The 26,468-nt window shown below is 53.6% G+C and overlaps 10 protein-coding genes across 10 annotated transcripts; 5 read left to right on the plus strand and 5 right to left on the minus strand.

Moving 5' to 3' along the window:
* Positions 1 to 447: 447 nt before the first annotated feature.
* Positions 448 to 2,277, minus strand: JN550_004455 (uncharacterized protein; the record flags this gene model as incomplete). The annotated part of the gene is made up of 3 exons (XM_049315972.1): positions 448 to 788; positions 837 to 1,823; positions 1,878 to 2,277. The coding sequence occupies 3 exons, from the start codon at positions 2,275 to 2,277 to the stop codon at positions 448 to 450; spliced, it is 1,728 nt and encodes a 575-aa protein (XP_049173527.1).
* A 1,231-nt stretch (positions 2,278 to 3,508) lies between these two features.
* On the minus strand, positions 3,509 to 5,560 carry JN550_004456 (uncharacterized protein; the record flags this gene model as incomplete). Its single annotated transcript, XM_049315973.1, has 4 exons — positions 3,509 to 4,428; positions 4,484 to 4,826; positions 4,882 to 5,152; positions 5,223 to 5,560. The coding sequence occupies 4 exons, from the start codon at positions 5,558 to 5,560 to the stop codon at positions 3,509 to 3,511; spliced, it is 1,872 nt and encodes a 623-aa protein (XP_049173528.1).
* A 982-nt stretch (positions 5,561 to 6,542) lies between these two features.
* JN550_004457 (uncharacterized protein) lies at positions 6,543 to 10,678 on the plus strand (the record flags this gene model as incomplete). Its single annotated transcript, XM_049315974.1, has 3 exons — positions 6,543 to 6,650; positions 6,718 to 7,642; positions 7,698 to 10,678. 3 exons carry the CDS (start codon positions 6,543 to 6,545, stop codon positions 10,676 to 10,678), a joined length of 4,014 nt encoding a protein of 1,337 aa, XP_049173529.1.
* A 1,226-nt stretch (positions 10,679 to 11,904) lies between these two features.
* Positions 11,905 to 13,031, plus strand: JN550_004458 (uncharacterized protein; the record flags this gene model as incomplete). Its single annotated transcript, XM_049315976.1, has 2 exons — positions 11,905 to 11,965; positions 12,031 to 13,031. The coding sequence occupies 2 exons, from the start codon at positions 11,905 to 11,907 to the stop codon at positions 13,029 to 13,031; spliced, it is 1,062 nt and encodes a 353-aa protein (XP_049173530.1).
* A 303-nt stretch (positions 13,032 to 13,334) lies between these two features.
* JN550_004459 (uncharacterized protein) lies at positions 13,335 to 14,515 on the minus strand (the record flags this gene model as incomplete). The annotated part of the gene is made up of 2 exons (XM_049315977.1): positions 13,335 to 14,331; positions 14,382 to 14,515. 2 exons carry the CDS (start codon positions 14,513 to 14,515, stop codon positions 13,335 to 13,337), a joined length of 1,131 nt encoding a protein of 376 aa, XP_049173531.1.
* A 527-nt stretch (positions 14,516 to 15,042) lies between these two features.
* Positions 15,043 to 18,502, plus strand: JN550_004460 (uncharacterized protein; the record flags this gene model as incomplete). Its single annotated transcript, XM_049315978.1, has 4 exons — positions 15,043 to 17,180; positions 17,240 to 17,894; positions 18,017 to 18,372; positions 18,424 to 18,502. 4 exons carry the CDS (start codon positions 15,043 to 15,045, stop codon positions 18,500 to 18,502), a joined length of 3,228 nt encoding a protein of 1,075 aa, XP_049173532.1.
* Positions 18,503 to 18,803: 301 nt separating this feature from the next.
* On the plus strand, positions 18,804 to 19,355 carry JN550_004461 (uncharacterized protein; the record flags this gene model as incomplete). The annotated part of the gene is made up of 1 exon (XM_049315979.1): positions 18,804 to 19,355. The coding sequence occupies one exon, from the start codon at positions 18,804 to 18,806 to the stop codon at positions 19,353 to 19,355; it is 552 nt and encodes a 183-aa protein (XP_049173533.1).
* Positions 19,356 to 19,619: 264 nt separating this feature from the next.
* Positions 19,620 to 20,045, minus strand: JN550_004462 (uncharacterized protein; the record flags this gene model as incomplete). The annotated part of the gene is made up of 2 exons (XM_049315980.1): positions 19,620 to 19,728; positions 19,816 to 20,045. The coding sequence occupies 2 exons, from the start codon at positions 20,043 to 20,045 to the stop codon at positions 19,620 to 19,622; spliced, it is 339 nt and encodes a 112-aa protein (XP_049173534.1).
* A 1,138-nt stretch (positions 20,046 to 21,183) lies between these two features.
* On the minus strand, positions 21,184 to 22,248 carry JN550_004463 (uncharacterized protein; the record flags this gene model as incomplete). Its single annotated transcript, XM_049315981.1, has 1 exon — positions 21,184 to 22,248. The coding sequence occupies one exon, from the start codon at positions 22,246 to 22,248 to the stop codon at positions 21,184 to 21,186; it is 1,065 nt and encodes a 354-aa protein (XP_049173535.1).
* Positions 22,249 to 22,708: 460 nt separating this feature from the next.
* JN550_004464 (uncharacterized protein) lies at positions 22,709 to 24,181 on the plus strand (the record flags this gene model as incomplete). Its single annotated transcript, XM_049315982.1, has 1 exon — positions 22,709 to 24,181. One exon carries the CDS (start codon positions 22,709 to 22,711, stop codon positions 24,179 to 24,181), a length of 1,473 nt encoding a protein of 490 aa, XP_049173536.1.
* Between the last annotated feature and the right edge of the window lie 2,287 nt (positions 24,182 to 26,468).

The raw sequence follows: 26,468 nt of genomic DNA on the forward strand, positions 1-26,468 counted from the left end.
AGGCCGGTGGATGAAAGTTTTGTGCGGGGAAGATCGCGAATGCGCCGCCGGGGGTCGGAGTGGGTTAAAGCGGCTAAACCAACACTATGTCCTGGCGCTTTGACGTCCATGGGTACTTCCACCAATCATCAGTTGTGCGACGGCGATTCAGCAACCAACCAGGCTCTGGAGATGCAAACTCTATACGCATTTTGAGACATTCAACTAATTATAGTACTGAGCTTTTTAGCGGAGCTTTCCCATACTGTCCAATAAACCTGAGCGCCTCCCTATCAAATTTTGGTCTACCCTGTCTCTAATCTGTTTTGTGAAATCTGCCTTAGTGGTATTGTCTTACCCGCGGTTTGAGAGCACCGTTCTCTTTCCCCTACCGTGAGAGCCTGTTAGCGGAAGGAAGATGATCTGAGCCTCTGAACCGCATTTGATCCTTTCAAGTAAATCAGAGCATCATAGTTTCTCCAAACGACTTTTCCTCAGAATTTCCTCTCCGAATCTTGCCATTTCGTACTTCTTGACCTTCCCGCTGCCAGTGAGTGGCACGTCAGCTGGCACACCCGCTTCACCAAGCCAGAATATATGAGCAGGGGCCTTATGCTTTCCCAACTTCTGGCGACACCAGTCCCTCATCTCTTGCTCTGTCGGGCGTTCCCCGCTTCCATCACCCTGTAAGAAAGCACCGACAACCTCGCCGTAATGAGCATCCTTGAGACCTGTGACAATGGCCTTAGTGATAGCTGGATGTGCCATCAAACGTTCCTCAATCTCAAGAGGGTAGATATTCTCGCCGCCTACTAAAATCAGCTGTTGTCCGTACTCAATGTCTCTATTCTACTTACCCCGAATGATGATATCCTTGAAACGCCCTGTGATGGTGCAATATCCCTGATCGTCAAAGACAGCCTCATCGCCCGTATGAAGCCAGAGAACACCCGCTTCATCGCGGATCATAACCTCAGCGGTCTTCTCCGAGTTATTCCAGTAGCCGGCTTGAAGCTGGTACCCACCAATGCATAGCTCACCACGGGTGCCGACAGGAACAATGTTGCCTTCATGATCTACGATCTTGGCATGGGCGTGTGGCATCAACGTTCCCACGGTCGTTAGCCGCTTGTCGATTGCATCATCGGTGAAAGCGTTGAAGCAAGTCGGCGACGCCTCTGTCAGTCCATAGCTGCTAGTAAATTCCGTCATGCCGAAACGCTCCACCATGAGCTCCATCAGGTACCTCGGAACCGGAGCGCCTGCAACGATGCCTGTCCTTAATCTGTCGCAGTTGAAGTTGGGAGGCATAGGAAGGTTGAAAAGGGTATCGAACATGGCCGGAACTCCATGTACAGCTGTGCAGTGCTCATCCGAGATTGCGCGTAGCACTGCGCTTGGGTCAAATACCTCTTCAGGGAAGACAATTTTTGCTCCATGGGTAAGCACAGCCATCAGTCCAAGCACCAGACCAAAACAGTGGAATAGTGGTGGCGGGCAGCATAGAACGTCGTCTGGAGTGAGACGCATCCGATCACCAATGAAGCGGGAATTGTTCACAATGTTGTGATGCGTCAGCATGGCAGCTTTTGGAAGGCCGGTGGTACCACTCGTGAACTGCAGATTGCAGACATTGTGGGCAAGGACCTTTCTTCCCAGACGGTACAAGCTGTTGTGGCTCACTTTCAACCCCTGCTTGAGGAGGTCACCGTAGGTTGGATATGAACCTGATTCGCCTCGGATGATCACAACATTTGGGCTGTGCTCCAGGGTTGCCAACTCCGAAAGGAGTTTTGTGTTGTCCACCCGGCCGATCTTCTTGGTCGTGAAGAAAACTTTACAGTCTACAGTTTATTTAGCACACGCCCTCTTCACGTAAGTAACCTGCCAGTGTTTACCTGAGAACTTCAAAGCATATTGTGCTTCTGTTGGAGTGTATGTGTTGTTGAGAATGACCAAGATTGCGCCGATACGTGCCACGGCAAAGAAAATCGCCGCATATTCTGCACAGTTGCCTGCCATAACGCCGACTCTATCACCAACGCCGATACCCAAAGACATCAAACCCTTGGCGAGCTGAGAACTCTGCTGATTTAGCTCGTTGTATGTCCAACGGGTGCCATTCCATGGGGTGACGAGGCACTCCTGAGTGCCATGGTGCTGGCATTGAAGTTCAAGAAGCTCGCCCAATGTGAGGTCCACAAGAGGAGGATCGACTGGGCCATGTAGGATGGAGAGATTTTCTGCCTGCACGAAAGGCGCCGAAGGGAACGACGAAACCACTGGCTGTGTAGCCATTGTGTCTATTTGGGATGGGTAGGGGATAGAAGCCTCTGAAGAGAAGAGATTCTAGACAGAATCAATCAAACATCGCAATGGGAACAAAGATGCATCACTTGATTTGCATCTAACCGCGAAAGTAGCTCGCCTCGACTTGCGACTTGCAGCCAGTGACGTGGGCTGGTACCGGCCGGGTTGTCCAGGGATCAGGATCTTCCACCTTAATGGACCCCAGATCGCGTTACACATCGCCAAAGGGCCAATGTACCATAGTACTGGCTCGGGACATGACGGCGTGGTAGAGCGAGAGCTAAAGCTTGGCTCCTGTGGCACAACTTGGCTTCCTTTTGCGGAATGGAAGACTTCCAGGGAAACGGTGGCTGCTAGATCCTCGTGTCGCGAGAAACAGGCACACGAAGCACAAGCCGCTGGATCCACCGGCATCCCTTCTCTTGCTTTGGTTTGGGTGCCACCCCGAGTCCCGACATTTCCTGAAGTACACGGGAGGTACCTGTCCCAGATGGCGCCATTCGGGGCAACGATCCATGAGCGACCAAGCCACTGTACCCCGTGCAAAATCTTTCGTCGTTGCAAATGACAGGGATAAAATCAGGGTGGTGTGGAGATCAAGATCTAATCAATCCATCTGATAAGATTACAGGCGATGGTACGGAGATGAAAGCTTGCCATTTGAGCCGAGATCGGCTTCAATGTTGACCAGCCAAATGGGAGCAAGCTACCGAGTTTCATGTAGTGCGACTTCAACCTACTTCATGAGGTGTGTCACATTGCCACACGAGCAATCATCGTCATCGCCATGCTACCTGGTGGAATTGGGGCTATGATAGGGCCATTAGCACATCTTGTATTCTGGACCAAAATGTACTTACCAATATTGAAGCCAGTCTGTCTTAACACAGTAGCAGCCGCACCCGCTCAAGAATCGTACCCGAAACTTGATAGATGCATTATCGTATATCCGAAGCCTCGCTTTGCTGATAGTAATGCCCCGCTTACAAGCCTAAAAAAATATCTGATTAGACGTGTCTATCAATCTGGTTTGGCTAGCGAACTATCGAGCACTAAAATGGCACGTTAAAGTAATAGCGTCAATAACCAAGGGATATATTCTATGCTAGTTGGTAGCGTTCCAAGGGAGCGCCCGACTCCGTAACGCCAGACCATGCTCTAAAAGTCTATCGTGATATCATGCTAGTATTCGCCCGTATACTCTTTGCTTGGCGCGCTCTCAGATCACCTTGCCTTTGACCTGCTTCACCTGACTGACTATCGCATCCTTCCACATAGCCACGGCTACGATCTCCAAGAGTGATATGAATGCGCCGGTGATGCACATCCTGACTTGTGCCCTGTCGTAAGCCGTGATGATGGCGTCTCGAATAGGGTCGCCCATCGGATAGCTTAGCTGCTTTGTGATGTCTGAGCATAGTGCAGCTAACTCGCGCGGAGACAAGTTTGGCAGTAGCTCGCTCAGTGCTTTAGGTAAAGTGCTGTTCCAAATGGCACCACTCAATGCATTCCCACCGGCGGAGCCAACGTACGCCGCCAGCAAAAGCACAGCCATGACCGATGCTAGCTCTTCGTGACTACAAACTGCCATGACCGCCATCTGGTCACATACCACGAGTGTACTCCCGCCGATGGTAATGAGGACCTGGCACAGCACCAACAGGCTGACATGTGTGTCGGGGCGTCGGAAGAAGATCATGGCAGTACCACCCAGGATGTGCACGGGGAGAGCAGCCCACGCAAGCCACTTGTACCGGTCCGTAACCCTGATCAAATACCCCACCAGGATTGCCCACAAGCACGAGCCAAAGCCATAGATATGATCGATATATCCCGCCTGCGTAATGCTGAGACCGTGGACAACCTGAAGATAGGATGAATAATACGAGTCCCAAGCGTTGTACGCTACGAATAGGATAATAGACAGAAAGCATGATCCGGCAACGTTTCGAGAAAACAACAGGGAGAAAGCGATGACCGGCCGCGTGGCATAGTATCGTTCATGGAAGGCAAAGGCAACGAGGAGTACTAGACCGGTCACTAGTACTGCCAGACCTGCCTGGTCCTCAGCACGCGTGCCAAGGGAAAAAGGCACAAAGACCATCGTCAGCCCAGCTGTGACCAATAGAACGCCGATAACTGGTATCGTCAGTATGTTGAGCCCCGAGGGATCCAATGATTAGTTGGTACGTACCGTCGTATTCTTTCAAGCTGTCCTGCAAATACTCCAGAGTCCATCTCTTCTTTGTCTTCTTCTTCAACAAACCGAGCCTTCTTGCTTTGCGCGCATTCAGCATCAAGATAGTCAGGATGGGCAGAGAGAGGACGAAGAAGAGGATCGCGGAAAATGCAAAGCCCCAGCGCCAGCTGCTCTGCTCGTAGAATGCCCGAGCAATGGGAGGTCCAATGAACGTGGTGATCAGATTCGGGGTGTTGGAATATGCGAATGCGAGCGTCCGGTTCTTCAAGGATGAGGTATCCGCGATGATGATGTCCAGCACGTAGGAGAACCCACTGATTCCGACTTGGTAGAACACCTGCAGTTACCCTTTGTTAGTTTGTTCGGTCTTTTACATCCCGTGTTCGTCTTACTTGAGCAGCAGCGTAGGTCTTAACATCCTGGCACGCTGCCATGAGTATCAAGCCGATGGATGCTAGAACAATCATGGCGGCCAAACCCTGAGGTCTACCCCATGCGTCGATGACTTTGGAGATGGGCAACTTCAAGACGCCGCTCAACACGGATGAAACAATACCGATGGTCGGAATTAAAGAGTGTGATGAGAACTCGCTCGTTACGTATGGGGTCAGGTTGGAGAGGATCTGCCATTGTAGAGCCTGGGCAAAAGAGCAGAGAAAGATGCTTGCCAATGTGTCAGAATGAGCGTCGAAATCATATAGGACGATAGCATGGATGACAAACTGTCACTCACAAGCAGTAGGCTAGGATCAGAGCACTTCGCGACCAGACAAGATTAATGGCATCAGCTTGCTGCACTCCCCCTTGAGCATCGCTGGTGACATTGTTGTCGTCTTCTTCATCGCTGTCGGCATCAAGGACTGTCGTCGTGGCTGAGCGCTTACTTCCGGACGTACCATAGTGATCAGAATCCCGAGACTCTTCATCGGAATGCCTCGACGTGCCGGGCGAGCCCAGAAGCGGCACGCGACTTTCCCTTTCGGACATGTTCCCAGGCGAATCGTTGTAGTTTGGTGTTACACCAGCAAGCTTCGCAGCTCCAAGCTGACCGAGTTCGACATGTTCAGACATGATAAATAACTCGGACGCAGCACACCGCATGCATGTGCCTCACGGGAGGCGACAAGCGCGGCAACCTGATTTGCGGGAGGGAGGAGCTGGAGCCTCAGGGATGTGTCACAGGGGCTCTATGCACATCGCATCACTTGGGTCTGACTGACTGGACGCTAGAGCCCGTCAGGTTCAGGGCCCCCGATCTGATCCTGGGACTAGCGAGAGCGTACAGGTAGACTGTCGGATGTTACACCACTGCCACAAGCCAGTTCAAGGAACATTTGCCAACTCTAACATCGAGCCAACGTGAGATGCAAAGCTGCTGTTCGCCCTCATCGGCTGCGCTGACGGACGTGGCGGCAACGGTAGCGACCTGGGATGATGTTGTGCTGCCCGACTGATCCGCCGAAAGCGAGGCGGGCTGACGGGCGTAGCGCCGGCGACGTGGTGGGTGGACGAAACACGTGTGCAGTTGGCATGCAATGCAGTGGAGCGAAGCGTCGGGGTGGCGGGCTCCTAGTGCCATCTGATAACTTAATATCGCTAGCAGTGAGGTTTCGGGTGACAAACGCGATAATCTTATCAGATGAGGATCATTCCGAGAGCCAAGGCTCGGTTGGGGGCACCATGACCCTTTAAGTGGAGGCCACCCCCCGGGTTCGGCGACATGGGATCGTCAAAATCCCTCGAAGTACAGCGGAGTACCGTCGTCGCCATACGGGACCGTTACATCACCGCAACTGAGAAATGAGTGGGCGTGCTTGTACGCCAATTCGCGACCGGGTTACCCAGGTAGGGCCACTATGGAGTCGCGAGAACCCGCCCTGGAGCCAAGCTGCTGCTTTCGGCAGTGGAGATGTTTTCCGTAGCGGGCTGGGCATCATGGGCGTGTAATTGAAAGTTTTTCTCTTTCCTTTTGTCGTTGTCGCTGGCTTATGAGGTGGCTTCATCCTGCTCAAAGCCTTGGTAACCTCCAGAGCTTTCGCTGCAGCACGGTAAGATGAGCGGACAGGCGACACAGGAGAACGTGGCGGGCGCCGACGCCGTCGCAGCACCATCGCCAGACGCGAAAGTCGAAGCAAAGGAGACAGCACAGCCGAAACGTTCTGTAAGTCTACATTCCCGCGACTGAGGGCCGATGTCTCCAGACCCCTGAACTGACATGGCATGTGAAGTTCTTTGCAGGCTTCGTCAGCTACTTTCGCCTGCTTTTCTACGCCGAGCCTTCGTTCACCGATGTTGCGCTGCTCCTTGTCGGCGTGTTCTCTGCGGTAGCAGCAGGTGTACCGTTTCCCCTCATTGGAATTGTCTTCGGTCAACTTTTGGACGATCTCAACTCGGCGACTTGCGCCAATGGCTCCTCCACCGATGCCGCACAGTACCAATCCAGCGTGAACCAGAAGGTGCTCCTCGTAGTATACATCGCCATCGCTCAGTTCGTTTGCATCTATCTCTACATTCTGTGCTGGAATCTCTTCGGCGACCGACTGGCCCACCGATTACGAGCAAAGTACTTCAGATCCATCCTCAAGCAGGAAGTTTCCTACTTCGACAAACTACCCGCCGGCGATGTCTCGTCAAGGCTCACCAACGACATCAAAACCATTCAAGATGGCACGTCCCAAAAAGTTGGCCTTGTTCTCGGCGTATTATCAATGTTCACCACAGCGTACATTGTTGCCTACGTCAAGTATGCCAAGCTTGCCGGCATCCTCACGGCACTATTGCCAGCATTTATGATCATGGGAGTGCTCGGCTCACACTATGTTGGTAAATACTCAGGGCTTGTATCAAAGCACATGGCCGAGGCCTCGGGTATTGCGCTCGAATGCTTGAATAATATCATGGTCGTCCAAGCTTTCAGGGCCAACGGTCGACTGGAGCAGCGATTTGCCGAGAAGCTAAGCTCAGCCCGGAAGGATGGCATCAAGAAGGCCATGGCAACGGCAGCCCAGTCCGGCATGCTTTACTTTCTGGCATTTGCAGCCAACGGTCTGGCATACTGGCAAGGTAGTCGGTTTATTGCCGACGTGGTGGACGGGTCCCTCACTGGCATAACCGTCGGAACAACTTATACCATCATCTTCGTCATCGTTGATGGTAAGTAAATCCTCAGGAAAACAGCCATTGCTCATTTGCTTACATGCCGAACCAGGCACCCTTGTCCTCAGCCAAATGGCCCCATTTCTACAGATCTTTGGTGCTGCCGCCGCGTCTTTCCAGCGTCTCGAGGAAGACATCAATCGCACATCTCAAATAGATGGAACTGTTCCGCCCAGTGACGACGCAACACCTGCGTGTGAAGGCGATTTCAGACTTGAAAATGTCGACTTTACCTACCCTTCACGTCCAGACGTCCCTGTTATCCAAAACGTATCTCTACACTTCCCCGCTGGAAAGCGCACTGCGGTTGTTGGCCTGTCTGGGAGTGGGAAATCGACTCTTGCAGGACTACTTACGAGACTCTACGATCCCGACGCTGGCACAGTATACCTTGACGAGAGGCCCCTACGTGATTACAATGTCCGCCAGTTGAGAAGCCATATTGGACTTGTGCAGCAAGACCCTTCACTTCTGGACCGATCAATCTTGGAAAACATCGCGCTCGGCCTGGTCAACTCCTCGCGAGCGGAGCACACTAAGTACTTGCCAATTCTATTGGGAGACTCCCTATCAAAGATTGCAGAGGCCGTTCGAGGTGGGCAGGATCTAAATGAAGCAACTTCGTCGCATGGGCAGCTCGCCGTCGAAGTCATTGATATGGCGCAGCACGCCGCAACAATGGCCGACTGTGGCATCTTTCTTGGAAACCTAGAGTTTGGTTTGGCAACTGTGGTAGGCCCGAATGGAGACCTGCTCAGCGGCGGACAAAAGCAAAGAGTTGCCCTCGCCCGAGCTCTGGTGAAGGATCCCAGGGTTCTTCTACTAGATGAGGCTACCTCATCGCTAGACTCTGCCAGTGAGCAACGCATCCAGAAGGCAATCGAGCAATTCACCGCTGGGAGAACCGTGATTTCCATTGCGCATCGCCTAGCAACAGTCAAGACAGCAGACAACATCGTAGTCATGCGCAACGGAAAGGTTATCGAGCAAGGCACCCACACGGAGCTACTCACAAAAGATGCAGACTATGCGGCGTTGGTACGACTTCAGAGCATGAGCTCGGAGACATCCAGTCTCAGCACCAATGAGACAACTAAGGATGTTGAGCGTACCTTTGATGAAGTGAAAGAAGCGCCAAGCAAGGAAGTCGAGGTATCTTCCGAGGCAACAGCTAATGAAGCGGACGAGAACAAACCTCAATCTGCATCGGGAGCAAAGCCATCACGAACCTTTGGAGCCACGTTGAAGACTATCGGCTTCTATACTCGGCCCTATTCCCTCTGGCTGCTGGTCGCTTTTGCTGGTTCCGCCATGGTAGGAGGTGCCTACTCCGGATCAGCATCTATATTCGGCAACACTGTCGGAGCTCTCAGTCCTTGCAAAGAGCCCGGCAGCATTAGGACATCTGGTGCATTCTTTGGTCTTATGTTCTTCATCCTCGGAATCATCGAGTTCTGCGCTAATGGCATGAGTTGGTCGTCTTTTGGATACGTCGCCGAGAAGGTTCTTTATATTGTCAGAAGGCTCTCCTTGCGTTCTTTGTTGGAACAAGACGTCCATTGGCACCAATCCGAGGGCAGATCACCGTCCACGCTACTGCAATACATCACACTTGACTCGAATGCCCTCGGAGCGCTCACTGGGTCCATCATCGGAACTTGCTTCACAATCGTCGTCAACTTCCTCGTCGCTCTGATCCTGACACACATCCTCGCTTGGAGGATAGCGCTGGTCTGCCTCGCTGTTGTTCCACTTATGCTTGGATCTGGCGTCATGCAGCTCCGTATTCTAGGCAAATTCACTGCCAAGCATGAGAAGGCCTTTTCTGAGTCAATCGGAATTACAGTCGAGGCAGTCAACTCCATCAAAACCGTGGCAGCCATGTCCCTCGAGGGGGAGGTCCTTGAGACGTACTGGCGCTCCCTCCGCAATCCCAGAAAAGACATGGTGCGGACCAACATATGGGCAAATCTGTTCCTGGCGCTCACGCACAGTTTCGCGCACTTCGTATATGCCCTTGCCTACTGGTGGGGCTCGAAGCAGATCATTGAGGGCTATTACACTCAGACTCAGTTCTTCATCGTGTTGGTCGCCCTCCTCGTGAGCGCCCAGCAGTGGGGCCAACTGTTCACGCTCGGCCCCGAGGTTGCAAATGCTGCCAGGGCTGCTGGGCGTATCTTTGACCTCGTGGATCAAGGATCGACCAATTCTATTGAGCCTAAATCGTCTTCCGGTGGAGATCCGGAAGCTGCCCATGAAGGGGAGAAAGTGAGTCCTCGCATCGAAGGAGGCATGCGAGTGAAGTTTAAGCAACTCCTGTTTTCATACCCAGCACGACCTGGGCGCCAGGTCTTGAAGGGGTTGGACATCGATGTTCAACCAGGCCAGTTCTGTGCCCTCGTCGGACCTAGTGGAGCTGGCAAGTCTACAATCATTTCTTTGCTGGAACGAATGTACCGACCAGAGTCGGGTTCCATCGAGGTCGACGGCGTGGACATTGCTGCCAGGAAAGAGCCAATCTTTAGAGACGACATCGGACTGGTTCCCCAAGACAATATTCTGTTCGAAGGCAGCATTCGTTTCAACATTGGGCTGGGAGCCCGACCAGGACATGAGCCATCCGACGCTGAGATCGAAAATGCCTGTCGGCTGGCAAACATCCACAACACCATCATGTCTCTGCCGGACAAGTACGAAACCCAATGCGGCTCCAATGGCGGGCAGCTATCCGGCGGCCAGAAGCAGCGGCTCGCTATAGCAAGAGCACTCGTCCGAAAGCCACGCTTGCTGCTCCTGGACGAGTCCACCAGTGCGTTGGACGCCGAGTCCGAACGCTTGTTGCAGGATGGCTTGGACATGGCGACGAAGGGGATCACGGTGATTGCTATAGCTCATCGCCTGCACACCATCCGCCGAGCCGATGTCATATTCATGATCGAAGACGGCAAATGCGTGGACAAGGGTACGCATGAGGAGTTGCTGCAGAGGAGCGAGAGCTATCGCGTGAACGTCTTACACCAGACGTTGGGGTGAACACGTGCACCCGTACAAAAAAGGAATAGAACAGGCCTGCTATCTAGGTAACCATGCAGTCCGGAGTAATAATCAATTAGAAATGCCCATCAGCCCTAGATTTCCTTCGTCGCCCAGCTGAACCCTGCCAGCCTGCCTGCGAGTTAAGCGATCTTGTCTCTTGTCGCTCAGCCTCAACGTGGGTCATGTCACATTCCGGCGTTCCTAGCGGAGAACCTAACCGCGAGGAAGGTATAGGATAGACCTTGGTGCCACGACTCGCGCGCGGTCCCGCCATGGTCGAATCAGGTGACAGCCCTCGTGCATCCGACCTGCCTACAAGCACTGGGCACGGGGAGACGATAAGGGGGGCCAGCCTTCCGGCCGGCCGGCACCCCGGTGGGTCTGGCCGCAGCTACCCCTCAAAGATGGGCCGATTCTAAGTGACGGCCAACGGCCACACCCGTTCATCCGGCGTGGTCGTTTCATGAGCACATCTGCCCAGTGGCCTGGTTACCGAAGACTGCCACCCATTGGCCTTTTGCAGCTGGGATGACTGCGTCGGCCCTGAACTCTAAAAACTGGTGCTTCATGCACCACTGTCGTACGCACTGGCTACAACGCCACGCGCTTCCCCGGGGATTCGTGCCCGAGAGCTCTTCCCTGCCAACCTGCCGGCGGCGCACCCCGGAATCTCATGTGGGTGGTCGTCGTATGGCAGCCTGGCGATGTGACACCCCGCCATCTGCCGTCACGCCACATGCCGCAGACAGTCTCTCCACGCATTGTGATCACCGGCCGTCCGGAGCGCGTGGGATGACAACGATCCTTCCACACACGCAAATCCAACTGCCCAGACCGTCGGGATTCCCAGTTGTAACCTGTGAGGGGTAGCCTTCTCCGCAACGCCTGCTACCCATTCACTATCTCGCAAACACTGAGTCAGCAAAGTTTCTGCAAAGCGTTAGAACGCTTGTATGCGCAGGCTGCTGATTCTGATCCCGGCCGACTGGAGAGATGTATGACGGAGGCCATGCTGTGCAGCACACACTGTGATGCGGGGCCATGTAGAGACGACGAGTGTCGTCTTGGGAGTATATAAGCCAACTTGACGCTGCCGATGGGATTCCAAGAAGTTACACCAGATCCATTCATCTCTATTCTCTTCAAACTCTACCCGCCAATATATACATTCCCTCACTAATCGTCTCATTGACTTTCACCTCCTTCAACTAGCCGTCTTCGCCATGGGTTCTGAGAGCATACCTACGGAGCAGTGGGCGCAGGTGGTCGAGAAGTCGGGAGGACGTAAGTCTCAACATGGAGTCTCCTCCTTCAAGGGCAGCGTCGAATTCATTCTGACTGGATACTAGCCGTCGTATACAAGAAGATCCCCGTGCCCAAGCCGGGCCCTGATGAGGTGCTCATCAACATCAAGTACAGCGGTGTATGCCACACTGATCTTCACGCCATGATGGGCGACTGGCCGCTGCCCACCAAGTTGCCACTGGTTGGCGGACACGAGGGAGCCGGAGTTGTCGTTGCACGCGGCGAGCTCGTGAAGGACATTGAGATTGGGGACTACGCAGGCATCAAGTGGCTGAACGGCTCTTGCATGGACTGCTACTACTGCCGGCAGGCCGACGAGCCCCTGTGCCCGGAGCCATCTCTTTCTGGATACACCGTCGATGGCTCGTTTCAACAGTACGCAATCGGCAAGGCCAACCACGTCGCCCGCATACCCAAGGAGTGCGATCTCGAGGCCATCTCGCCAATCTTGTGCGCCGGCATCACGGTCTACAAGGCCATCAAGGAGTCCGGTGTGCGGCCCGGCCAGTACCTGACCATCGTCGGCGCCGGCGGCGGTCTCGGCAGCATGGCGCTGCAGTACGCCAAGGCCATGGGCATCCACACCATCGCCATCGACGGCGGGGAGGAGAAGGGCAAGATGTGCAAGGAGATCGGGGCGTCCGAGTACGTCGACTTCACCAAGTCCAAGAACGTGGTGCAGGACGTCAAGAACGCCACGGCGGACCAGCTGGGCCCGCACGCCGTCATCGTGCTGGCCGTCAGCGAGGGCCCCTTCCAGCAGGCGAGCGAGTACGTGCGCAGCCGCGGCACCATCGTCTGCGTCGGCCTGCCGGCCAACGCCTACCTCAAGGCCCCCGTCTTCGACACGGTCACGCGCATGATCAACATCAAGGGCAGCTACGTGGGCAACCGCCAGGACTCGGCCGAGGCCATCGAGTTCTTCCGCCGCGGCCTCATCAAGGCCCCCTACAAGACGGTCGGCCTGAGCCAGCTGCAGGACGTGTACCATCTGATGGAGAAGGGCCAGATCGCTGGGCGCTATGTCGTCGATACCAGCAAATAATCTGTTGTAAACAAGTAAAGCGAAATCCATCTAGTTTTAATTCAAGAGCCATGTTCATTGGTAGCTGCGTATTGAGTGGCGATTGTCACAGCTCCCCTTGACACTAGTATTGGAGTTAGTATGCCAACGAATCACCTTACAATTTCTGTGGCTATTGATTTACATTACGACTACCACAGGACCAACCCAAGTAGGTAACTGATTTGTTCATCATACACCAAACTAGTCCTATAGGGCTAGGTACCGTTGAAGACATTGCGGTGGCTACTGATACAATTAAGGTATATATGTACAAGGCTGGTGTTATATCTGCTGCTTCTGATGAGCCCGATACAACGACCAGGTCAGCTTCCAGCTACTGCGGACGGCGAACGGGTCAAAGTTTGTGCCCTCGAGTCGCGACAGGTAGTCGCCAGCCGGAACCGCCTCCATCATGACGCCAAAGCCACGTCTGAGGTCCCTCTTGGTCCCATCTCCATCCAGGCTAGTGTCGGCGTGGTTGTGCTCAGCTTCGTGCTGGTGCTCGTAGTCGTGGCCGGGACTCTCTCCGGCCTTGATATTCTTGAGCATCTCCCTGGCGGTGATCAGATGGTCGTTCGCCCTGGTGGCGACCTGGAACACGGCGTCCTGGAAGCCCTCGGCTTGGGGCCCGTATCGGTAGACATCCTCCTCTTTCAGGCCGGCCTCCGCCATGACATCCAGGGGAAGCAGTAGCACGGGATACCTCCCCCCGCCGACGTCAGCGCCCATCGGCGACTTGACGGGGGCGGAGGGGGCTGCTAGAATCGGGATGCCCCTCAGGACGGCCACTATGCCGCAGGCCTTGCCAATGTGGCTGGCCAGGTGGTCCATGTGCATGGACTGGATCGGCAGCGCTGCCAGCGCGGAGTACATGAGCGTCGAGTACGTGTTCTCGGCATACTCCTCCAGGGCCGCCAGGTTGGCGAACGGCCTGTTGTCCATGTGTTTCTCTCGCGTGCTGATCAGGCGGTGCAGCCAGAACTTGATCGAGGTCGGGTTGCTGTCGGTCTCGGCCAGCTCGGTCAAGACCTTGTGCAGCAGGATCATAATGGGCTCCTTCGGGGGCCGGCCGGCAAAGGTGTCGTTGACGGCATCGCGCCAGAACTTCATGCGCATCAGGCCGATGGTGGGATTCGAGACGAGCTCGGGGATGTGGACCAGCTCGAGGTTGAAGGCGCGCAGGGCGTCGTAGGCATCGCGGCGGAAGGCGGGGATGAAGTTGCGGATGAGGTGCGAGTCGTAGTCCGACTTCCTGCTTCTGTGAGAATGGCTGCCGGCGCTGTCGGGGGTGTCACGGCCATGGCCTTGGCCACAGCGATGCATACATACCTTAGTTGGTCCTGGCAGTACCGCCGCGCTCCCGCGATGTCGGCTTCCGTAATGTACCCCCTCCTATTGGCGGAGGGCAAGGCGAGGTTCTTGGGCCATTGCAGGCCGCGGCGTGCCGTCGTGGCACGATACATCTATCTATAGTTTGGGATTATGTGCGCGAGTCCATTATAATCCATGGACCGTCATGAGCTTGCACAGCTGCCTGTCGATGGCTGTTGTCCCCAATATCTCCCTCTCAGCGCTTCTGTCTTTTTGGCTGTTGACCTTGAGCAAGAAAACGTAGACGGGAAAAAGGCTACGGGCTATGACCTCATCCCTGCTCGCCGTCTCTCATTTCTCAGAATAAATAATTCGTACGGAGTAGCTGGGGTTAGCTACCATACATACTGTAGACGCGTCAAAGAAAAACGGCTGCTGCCCCACCTTTTAGAAGGACATCCATCCCATCTGCAAGGATTCGACCCTTGAACCCTTGAGTTAACTTCCAGTTAATTGACTTGACGCGGTCACATGATCGACGCTCCTCCGCAGGCGCGTCTTGGTTGCCGGGGTCGCGTCGAGCTGCCCATACCCGTCCGTCGACTTTGTTGCCCTTTTGCTCTCCTCCCAACAATGGCCAAGGGACCTATCCAGGTCACTCGACACCCTCATCCCGGACATGAACTGGCCCGACGCGGATGGCCCTCCCGCCAAGAAGCGGAGGTTCTTCTCGGATCCTGAAGAGGAATCCAGCATATTCCCGTCACCAGCGCCGCCCGTCCCTGTGCGGTCGCCGCTGCAGCCCGCCGACGATGCCTCCAACCGCGGCCCTGCCACGGGCGCCCCCGAGACCCCTCAGAAGCCCCCGGGCTTCGACCAGGATATGTTCAACAGCTTCGTTGGCGACACGGTCGACTCGCATGTCATCGCCATCCTGCGGGAGAAGTGTGGCGACAACCTCGAGGCCGCCGTGAACATGTACTTCGACGGCACCTGGAAGAAATTCCAGAAGACCCAGAGCCGCACGCCCGTCCAGTCGACTCTCCACCACGCCGCCGGGGCCAGCTCTTCGCGAATAGTGCCCTCGAGCACAGCCGTCGCCGAACCCAAGACCCGCGACCTGCCGTCACCCGCTCCCGTCATGCGAGCCATGCCCGACACCCGGTACATTGGCGCATTCGGCACCGAGGGCTGGGCCACGAGAAGCGGCACCAACGTTCTGAAGCCCGGCGATGTGGTGAACATAGTCCGGCAGAAGATCCAGCCGCAGAAGGCTTCGATGGGAAGGTTCCGCGTCGATGTCATCGTCCGCTTCACCGACGCCAAGGGCACCGAGATTGGCCGCCTCGCCAAGGACACGGCCAACTGGGTTTCTTCATTGATGGATCAAAACGTATGTACTTTCGAGGGCGTGTGCGTCTATGCTCCCGAGAGGCTGCGAACTAGCGACACCGTGTTCCTGCAACTTCGCTGTTACATACAGAAGTGCGTCTTTCAAGGAAGATTTCACCAACCCGCCGACAACCGCAATACTGGCCTCTTTGAAGTCCAGGAGACCTCCGACGAGAGAGATCTTCGACTGCGGCAAGTCGCTCTGGTGAGGTTGTTCCACGAGATCAACCTGCAGCCTACAAGAGCTGCCGCCAAACACGATCGACAGGGTCTGCTTGATGCTGCCGAGGCTGCCGAGAAGCAGGAGAAACAGACTCCTAAAGCCACAGCCAACCGTGAACCCGGATCCTCCCCGCCTTCTGATGAGGCAGAGGAGGGAGACGAACTGGAACAGGACCAGCTGGATGCTCTATACAAGAAGGCGCAATCCTTCGACTTCAACACCCCTGAAGCTGAGCCCTCGGACACGTTCGCCATGACGCTTCGTCCATACCAGAAGCAGTCTCTTCACTGGATGCTTGCCAAGGAAAAGGACCTCAAGAACGAGGCCCGAGAGGCTTCAATGCACCCTCTCTGGGAGGAATACACCTGGCCAGCCAAAGATGTGGATGACAAGGACCTACCGCAGGTCGAGGGTGTTCCAACCTTCTATGTCAATCCCTATTCCGGTGAGATGTCTCTTGACTTTCCCGTTCAGGAGCAACATTGCTTGGGAGGTATCCTCGCAGACGAGATGGGTCTCGGCAAGACGATTCAGATGCTCAGTCTGATACACAGCCACAAGTACGCTGCATTGCAGAATGTAGCATCGGGCCCTCGTTCCGGTCTGCCAACGAACGTGCTCCCCTCCAAAACTACGTTGGTGATTGCTCCTATGTCGTTGCTCGCACAATGGCAGAGCGAGGCTGAAAACGCTTCAAAGGAGGGCACCCTCAAATCCATCGTCTATTATGGAAACGACAAGATTGATAATCTGCAAGCCTTGTGCTCCAGCTCAGCGGCCCCGGATGTTATCATCACCAGCTATGGTGTCGTGCTTTCCGAGTTCAACCAGATGTCTAGCAAGAATGGCAATGCCTATTTCCATCATGGTCTGTTCTCTGTAAACTTCTTCAGAGTGATCCTGGACGAAGCGCACAATATCAAAAACCGGCAGGCCAAGACATCGAAAGCATGTTACGAGTTATCGGCAGAGCACCGTTGGGTGTTGACGGGAACCCCGATTGTCAACCGACTAGAGGATCTCTTCAGTTTGGTGAGGTTTCTTCGTGTCGAGCCTTGGAATAATTTCTCGTTTTGGCGGACTTTTATCACTGTGCCCTTTGAGTCAAAAGACTTTATGCGTGCCCTGGATGTGGTTCAGACCGTCTTGGAGCCGCTTGTCATGAGAAGAACGAAGGACATGAAAACGCCAGATGGTAAATTGTGAGTTGCTTGTAGACTGTTTCACATCCGAGATGAATCCCCGACTGACTGCGACATAGACTTGTGCCCTTGCCGCCTAAATCCATGGAGATTGTCGACATCGAGCTTTCTGAGCCGGAAAGGGGTGTTTATGACCACATATTTACGCGCGCCAAACGAACCTTCTCGGCCAATGTCGAAAAGGGTACGGTCATGAAAGCTTATACAACCATTTTCGCCCAGATTCTCCGTCTTCGTCAATCATGTTGCCACCCTATCCTGGTCCGAAATCAGGAGATCGTGGCTGATGAGGAGGTTGCTGGGGCAGAAGCTGACGCAGCAGCTGGCCTTGCAGATGATATGGACCTTGACTCACTTATTCAACAATTCACCGCTACAATTGACAACGAGAAGAACGCCAATGCGTTTGGTGCACACGTCCTCGAACAAATCCGCGATGAAGCCGCTAACGAATGCCCAATCTGCGCCGAGGAGCCAATGATCGAGCAGACCGTCACCGGATGCTGGCATTCTGCTTGCAAGAAGTGTTTGCTCGACTACATGAGGCACAGCACCGATCGCCACGAAGTACCACGATGCTTTAACTGCCGAGAAGCCATTAATGCTCGTGATCTGTTTCAAGTCATCCGACATGATGACGACCCTGAGGCCATCTCCGCGACACCGAAGATTAGCCTGCAGCGATTGGGAGTCAACGAGTCATCTTCCAAAGTTGTGACATTAATTAAAATGCTACGAGATTTACGAAAAGAGCATCCGCGGATAAAGTCCGTGGTGTTCAGTCAGGCAAGGAGCTCCGAATAACTGCGTCGATGCATTTGCTAACTAAGAATCAGTTTACATCTTTCATGTCGCTTATTGAGCCGGCCTTGACCCGAGCCAATATGAAGTTCTTGCGTCTCGACGGTTCCATGACCCAAAAAGCGCGTGCTACCGTTCTCGAAGACTTTCGTGAATCAAAAAAGTTCACCATCCTGCTGATTAGTCTGAAGGCAGGCGGCGTGGGCTTGAACTTGACTCAGGCCAAGCGCGTCTTCATGATGGATCCGTGGTGGAGTTTTGCTATCGAGGCTCAAGCTATCGATCGAGTCCATCGAATGGGACAAGACGAAGAAGTCAAAGTATATCGATTCATCGCCAAGGACAGCGTAGAGGAGAGAATGCTCAAGGTTCAAGACCGGAAGAAGTTCATGTAAGTCTACCAACTCTTGCAATCCTGTGACTAAGACTGACTGAGACGAAGTGCTACCTCTCTGGGAATGATGTCAGACGAGGAGAAGAGGCTACAGAGGATTGAGGACATCAAAGATCTTTTGAGCTAGATGACAGGGCGCGGCATTTTCAAGGCGTTCTGGTTGATACGATATCCAGTTAGATATCTGCTGCATGGCATTAGAGGCAGATGTCAACCTGTCAGTTCATGACGGACGGGTCACTGTGTCATAGATGATGATACCATGATGTACATAACGAAGGCTGGCGTGAATCATGAGCGAGCTTGACTGTACTTAGTCTTGCGAGAAACCTGCAATGGCATGAAACTTTTCGTTCGCAGAATTTCCCACAACTTCCGTTCAGGATACCAGTACCATCAACTCTCGCAGCTCGTCCCCAGCATTCAAAATGCCTCAAAATCAACCCATATTCGGCACCATTCTGTCTCCGCCCTCAGCTGGCGTGCCGCTGCCACAGCAGCAGAACCAAGCCCAGCAGGCAGGCCCGCAGGCAGGCCAACAGCAGCCCATGTTGCAAGCTCAACCCCAACCTCAACCTCAACTCCAACTTCAGTTCCCGGGGTTTCCCGCAAGGAGCGCCTCTACTCCGCCCTTCCAAGCCGGAGCCGCACTCCAGTTTCAAGGGGGGATGAACCCATTCCTTGCCCCCCAGGGGGTATGCTCGGCGTGCGTGCTGCAGTACCCAGGCTACGACCAAGGACTCGCCTTCAACCCTGGACAGCAGTTCCAGTATCCTCAGGTGTTCGTGAACGGCAGGAATGTGAGTGGCAATGCCGGGTTCCCAGGTGCGCAGCCCCAGCAACAGTATTACCCGCAGTACCCGACCAGGTCGGGCCGCAACAGAGCTCGTAACGGCCGCGGAGCCATGGCGCAACCACAGCCGTATCCAGGAATGGCACCGAACCAGGGCTTTCCGTACTACCCCGGCCAATTCTGGTAATTAAGAGGCTTGGGACCGTTCCAACCGATAGACGCATGATACCACTAGATTTCATATCGAGCTAGATCAAGTCCATCGTAGTCATAATAAAAGAAAGAAAAAAAGTCTTCTATTGTCTATGAGATACTTTCTTCACGTGGATCCGCAAACGGGGAATCTCATGAGCTGCCTCCCACAGGCTATCCCTTCGCCAACACCGTAAGCCGTAGGTGCTGTACTATTTGCGTGACACAGGAATATCTCAAACAAAGCCGACACAACCATTTATTTCCAGTTGCGGCACTTGACGGAGCTGATCTTGTTGTTGTACTCAGCCGGCAGCTCCTCCTGCTTGCCACGGAACGTCTTGTTATCGCCGGCACACCCCTTGTCCCTGTGATTCGAGAAGATGTGTTAGCAAGAACTGCGCGGCCGGGCGTCAAGAATTCTCGAACGAGCCCAGCAATGGGTTTAAACGTACTTGTAGAAATCGCAAAATGTCAGCCCTGTGTCGAATGAGCTGAGCTTGTTGTCGATGTTGGGGGTCAGGTTCTTGCACACTTCGATCTCGGTCTGGAAGTCAAAGCAGGAACCCTGGAGGTGCGGCTTGTCGCACATCTTGACCAGCTTGATGATGGGCTCCGGGGCTGGGGAAGCCTGGGCCAGGCCGGCGATGAGGGCGAGGGCGGCAAGGGACTTGAAGGCGTACATGTTGCTGTTTGACAATGTTGCGTATTCTCGGGTTTTGTTAGTGCGTGGTCGTTTGATGGGGAAAAAGAAGCGGGCTGGGTTGGGCAGGCGCCCCCTTTATAATTGTGAGATAGCCATCATGATCACTATCGCAAGAACGCAGCAGCCTGGTCGCACCTTCGATTGGTGAGCCAAGTCATCGCATAGCCTTTCCCGTCCATGACGATCTGCTATGTTGGATCAACTACCGGTAGGAGCAAACGCGCCTCGCCTTTCTTTGCCTTGGTCAACTCAGCACCTTGTCGCTCTCAAGCGCTGTTTGGATAGCTCCATGATTCAGGTAAGCTTACTGCACCCGTCTTGAACTGCTGGGCTGAGTTGAGACGATGGAATCGGGCGCAACTAGTCTCGACGAGGCAATGTCTTGAATGCAATGAGATTATGACGTATTGTGCTGTTGGCGACTAGCTTTGCAGACCTATATGATCAGGCCCGTAACACGATTGGAGGATGGCACTGCCCCCCAAGTTGACTAGCTATTGTATCGCACACAGCCTTGCGCCCGTATTATGTGTGGCATCTGTCGTGGGTAGTTGTGATTCTCGGTTTTATTCAATGCACTGTATTCGCCTGAAGATCTGTTGCCGCTTGTGGCTGCCAAGCAGGCCTATGCTTACAAGGCCGAGGCCCAAAATTGGAACGTCGATCGTAGGATGAATGGAGCAGCCTCACCTCGTCAGCCGCACCAGCTCTGATTGTATGGCTTATACAGACCAAGCTGAGTCATTCCGCAGGATCCTCCCAACGATGATCTTCCGTCCACACGGCCGCTTCTCTACAGCCGTAAATGGTTACAAGACGTTATCAAGTACAAAGGGCCTTGAGCGCTGACAGCTGCCACGTAGCATGCTTCACTCTGTACAAAACAAGATGGACAACTGCCATCGAAATCATGACCTACTTTGTATATCAACTTTGAATTCATGAATTCATCACTGCTAGGCTTGGATTACTGTTCCATTCGTGGTGATAAGTCGACCGTCATCCATGGTGTGACTGTCAAGATGAACTCAGCGACCTACTAGCATTGTCGCAGCTGTCTTTTGTTCTCTTGGAGCTAGCCCTAGTTCATAGCCAAGTCCGTAACAGGTCACCATGACTACAGCGCCGGCATTGCGAGGATGTCGTCGATCCATTTTGCAATTTCACGATTGACCTGTTCCCCAGCTTCCGTTAGGGCCCAGTGTGAGGCTTTTACGTCCACCCTCTTGAGGTTTTTGAAATACTGCTCCATACCATGAGACATCCAAGGGGGCAATGCTTCGTCCTCTGTTGCTGTGATCAGCATCGCAGGGAACTCAAAGAGAACCGGCTTCTCCGTCAACTCCAGTTCCTCTCTGTGAGTGAGAGAGCTAATGCGATACCAGTTGAGCGGACCTCTCATCTGAGGCGCCTCCTGGCGCATGTACTGCTCCACATAGAAGTCTAGCTCGTCCGAAGTAAGCAGTGGGCTTTGACCGAGTTTGGGCAGGTTAGCGAATTGTATGCCACCACCCTTGACTTTCAGCCCAACTTCACCGCTCGGCCCCTCTGCACCATAGACAGCATTAAAGAACTGGCGGAGCTTGGTTTCACCTTGGATCTGCTGCTCGACCTCCAGGCCTGCAAACTGTGTCTGATAGCTGAAGTTGGGCAACTTGGCCACAACCTCCTCTAAGGAAGAGTAGTGCGGAGATGGCGGCATGAAAGGTGTACAGACGGTAAATGCGCCCTTGATCAGCTCGGGATGCCATAGAGCAATTCTCCAAACAAGTCCGCCACCCCAGTCATGGCCGCCGAGGATGACTTGTCCTGTCTCACCGACGAAAAGCTGCGCCAGTTTGGCTATATCCAAGGCCATACTCTTGAGGCTGTAATGCTCCAGACTCTGCGGCGCATCAGTTCCCCCGTACCCAAGCATATCTGGGGCGATGACGCGATACCCCTGGGCCTGGAGGTATGGGATCTGAACACGCCAACCGAACGCAAGGTCTGGGAAGCCATGTATCAGCACGATGGTGGAAATCGGTTCGCGGGCGGGTTCTGCCACGATGGCGGAGTATGTTTTGCCGCGTATTTGGAACTGCTCGTACCGGACCCGGTGGTCGTTTGGTACTAGTTTATCCATAGCCTTCGTTACGCTGATGGGAGGGCGACTAATTTGGGCATTGAGGGATTTACTCATTATTTGTGAAGTTCAAATGCGTTCTCAGGGCAGTATATGAATTGTCTTGATTCTGAGCGTGACTGTGGAGCGCGCATACGCCTCGAAACTAGCTGAAAACTTGGCAGATATAGACGGGGTCTCGGGCCCAAAACTCTCCCCGTTAACCTCTGCACAACTTGGCGAGGCCCACAACTGATATGAAGAAGACCATTTTGATCTGCATCTCTGGTCAAAAATTAACTTTACAGCCCTTGTTTTAGCCGGGAGCATAGAAAACCCGCAAGGTTGTTCAGTGTCACACGCGGAGTCCAACAGACAACCCGCGCCCAAGAAACCTCGGCTGATAAGAGACAATAGTCCGGACTATTTCAACCGTTATACTACCCTGCATGGCTATGTGCACGAATCTTGGGTCGATCTTAGTGGCCTCCACATTGTTGAGACTGCTTGGTACGCATATCAGATTCCAACATCCAATATGGCTTCAAGCCCCCCTCGCCATTCCGTCGTTATTGTTGGCGGCGGACTAACGGGCCTTGTTCTTGCTCTTATGCTCCAGCGCCTAAAAGTCGACTATGTTCTTCTCGAAGCTTACGACAGCGTAACACCAAATGTCGGGGCAAGTATCGGGCTGTGGCCCAATGGTCTGAGGGTACTAGACCAGCTCGGCGTGTACGAGGACATATGTAAAGTGGCGCAGCCAGTCGACAGAAGCATCATTGGCGACGGGCGGACAGGAGCTACGCTGATGACACGAAGATATGGGCCAGTCATGAAGGCGCGTCATGGTTATGTGAACATGTTCATGGAGCGGTACGAGCTGCTTCGCGTACTTTATCACCACGTCGTCGAAAAGCACCGGATCTTCGTCAACAAGAAGGTGATCAGAGTCGAAACACATGACGAAAAGGCCACAGTGTACACGAAGGATGGATCGGTGTTCGAGGCTCAATGCGTCGTTGGTGCAGACGGCGTGCACAGTTCGGTGAGGAGAGAGCTGTGGCGGAACGCGGATGATAGCGACCCGACAGCTATCCCGAAGTGTGATAGGCAAAACATCCGGTGTGAACATGCGTGCATTTTTGGCATTGCGAAGCCGATGCCCGAGGTTCAGCCCGGAGAAGTCATTGGTGCCTCTACTCAGGGGACCGCGGCCGGCCTCATGGTGGGACCTAAACAAGAGCTGTTCACGTTCTGGTTTTGGCAACTCCCAGAGGAGATGCGTTCGTGCCCTATCGGCGCGATACCGCGCTTCGGCGAAGATGACAAGAAGCGGGAACTGGAACGCGCGGCGAGTGTGATTCTGACCAGCTCTGGCCTCCGGTTCCAAGACGTCGCCGAGAACCTTCAGTCCAGTGCCGTGACGGCCCTGCCGCACTTTGTGCTCCGCCGCTGGCATTTCGGCCGTTTGATTGTTATCGGCGACGCGGCGCATAAGTTCAACCCGCTGGTCGGGCAAGGTGGTAACAGCTGCATCGAGTCTTGCGCATCCCTCGTCAATGCCCTGCAATCAACATTAGGAACTCGGCTCTCTAGCAGCCCAGCCGCCTGGTCTGTTACAGCCCTGTCTGAGGCTTTCACTGCTGTTGAACGGCAGAGGGTTGGCCGGCTGGTCGACATGGTCGAGAAATGTCAGGAGGCCATGCGTAACACGGCCTGGGAGACTCCACGGAGGCAACTGATGTCGAAATATGTGGCTCCATTACTTACCCTATCGCAATTTGCCAATATTTATAGCGACCTGATCACCGCGGGCGTGCGGCTGAACGATCCTGTACCACGCGCGATCCACCACGAGTGGCTTTATGACGACGAGCGACAAGACTTGCCGAATGGATTCAGCGCCTACCAAACAATGACAGCGATAGGGTTGCTTACAGCAGCAGCTGCTGTGTTGTTCCAAAATCAGCACAGCTTAGCCCGAATTCTGGCCAGATTGAAGATCGCGTAGCCATCCAACAGAACGCATTGCCGCAAGGAGCATCAAGCACGCTGCTGGGAGCACATCAAGGGTTTTTATTTCTTTTCTTTAATTCTGACATTAGAACGATTGAGAGAGACCGGAGGGAAGTTGTTTGTAGTGCAACTTCCCGACTGATACCAACTCTACTACCATACTGTATAGAAGCGCATCTATCAATCAAGAACATATATCTTTGGTTGCGACCCGGATGCCACCTTCTGCTAGAGTTAGACAAGAATGAAAACGAGACTGCGTTCAGGTTACGCTAGAGTGGCTTGAACTAAGATACAATCAATAATTTTCTTCGAAGCGAGAGGTCTTCATGGTAAAGAAGCCAATGTCAGCAGTAGTTCAAATTGCCTGTGACAAAATTGATGCTGCTTTTGCGTCCGTATGCACCATCGTCTGGCACCAGCAGCGATCAGTTCTTGAAACATTTTCACGTTGTAATCATAATGGAGCAAGGACTTATAGGCCACTTATACATATTTGCATGTGTACGGTATAGCTCGGAGCAGTGATCTGTAACGTTCGTGTCAGTTTCAAAGGGCGACGGACTCGGTAGGTTGGAAACGAACCTCAGACCTCGGCAACAATGCAGCCTGTTATTAATCGAATTGAGGAAAGGTTCTTTAGATTTATCTTAGACCTGCTACATGAAAGATGCGGCCTAACATGGCAGTGTAAATACAGATAGCAACTAAATGGTTTCAGGTTGGGCAGCAACGCTGTAAGTCACGAAGATGATTGTCAACAAGCGAACCCATTCTCGTGGGGCTTAGACAGGGCATCTTAATTCGGAGGCACAGAGTCAAGACACATGACAATGATGCGAGACAGCGTATAGACAGAATTGAATGTGCTTTTGAGAACTGTTTCCAACGGCATGGTGTGACTCCTTCCAAAAGTCTTTATTGTCTGCATCGCCCGGCTTACAACACCATAACGCCTACTACGCCCCGTCCTTAACCCAAATATTCGAGCATGTCATCATACATCATCGAAACAAACGGCAATTCATGCCAAAATTATAATAAAACATGGTAAACGAAATGACCACCCGTGAGAACATAGACACGCAATCCTTTGGTATCAATTGGCTGCCATCCAACTGGAGATCTCAGTGGAATTTGACGGTACATTCAACACATATCTTCTGGAGGGGAGTAGCCAATCATGCAGGTGGAGGCGCAACTGGCGCCGACGAGCCGCCACCATCAGATGCTTTGGAACTTTTCGAACTGGATGACTTGCGATGCCTTCGTCTTCGTCTGCTGAAACGGATAGAGTTCCGGTAGATGTATAAGAAAGCGAGGGTTCCGATCAAGAACACCCCCAGTAGAACACCAACGATGATCCCGATGGTTATGTCCGTATCGTGTACTGTTGTCCGTTTCTGCAAGCCAAGCCACTCACTGCGTGCAAAACTCCGGAGAGTCAGCAACAAGTTTTCACCGGGCCGGCGACTCGAGGAGTATTCAGAGTCGGCGCCGGGGCTCCACTCAAGAGATTGAGTAAGACCAGCTTGCTGCACATGGCTTTGTGGAATATGCATGGATAAATTGGTGAATGGGGTTGAACGCTACTGGAGTGTCACCAAAGGCTTTACTGGCCAGTGTGGAGCCACAAGCATAATGAGTGTAAGAAAAACGAAAATGGAGTTTAGGAGATGCATAAGGCCGCTGAGGAATATGTGCGAGCAGAGCCACCTTTAAGCTTCTCTGAGCTCAATGCCCGAGTTATGCTGAGCGCCGGCGAGGCGACGTCTGCAGCAGTGCGCTTTGCATGGGGCCGGCGGGACCATGTTCCAACGATGTGGAATTCAGTCCGAAGATCGAGTATGGGTTAAGCCACATGATGAGGGGTGGTCGTGTGGTCTCATTCGTTCTGCGACAATGCCACGACGGTAGCGTGTTGAGCTGCGCTGCGCTGCAATGTCAAAGTGCTTCACGATAGGGTACGTGCATGCAGTTGCCCCGACGTCCCATTCGTCCCAGGCGTGGCTGCATGCAGCGAGCTGCAAATTGAGGAACATGAAGCGACGTTGGGCTTCCAGGCGAACCATGGGCGTAAGCTGCGTGAACCCATGGCGGAGTATCCCGTGGAAAGAAACTTCAGAACCCGACTACAACTCCAACCTTGGAACTTGTTGGATCCTGGCAGTGCCTGTCGGGATGTCCACCCACTCGGGTAACCCCCGTGGTGTCCATGTGCTAGCTACCTGCCTGTGCAGGCACCTCGAAAATTAGACCGCAAGGACAATTCAGCGTAGAAG

Source organism: Neoarthrinium moseri (assembly GCF_022829205.1).
Source record: "Neoarthrinium moseri strain CBS 164.80 chromosome Unknown scaffold12_Wmoseri_CBS_16480, whole genome shotgun sequence".
Classification (NCBI taxonomy): domain Eukaryota; kingdom Fungi; phylum Ascomycota; class Sordariomycetes; order Amphisphaeriales; family Apiosporaceae; genus Neoarthrinium; species Neoarthrinium moseri.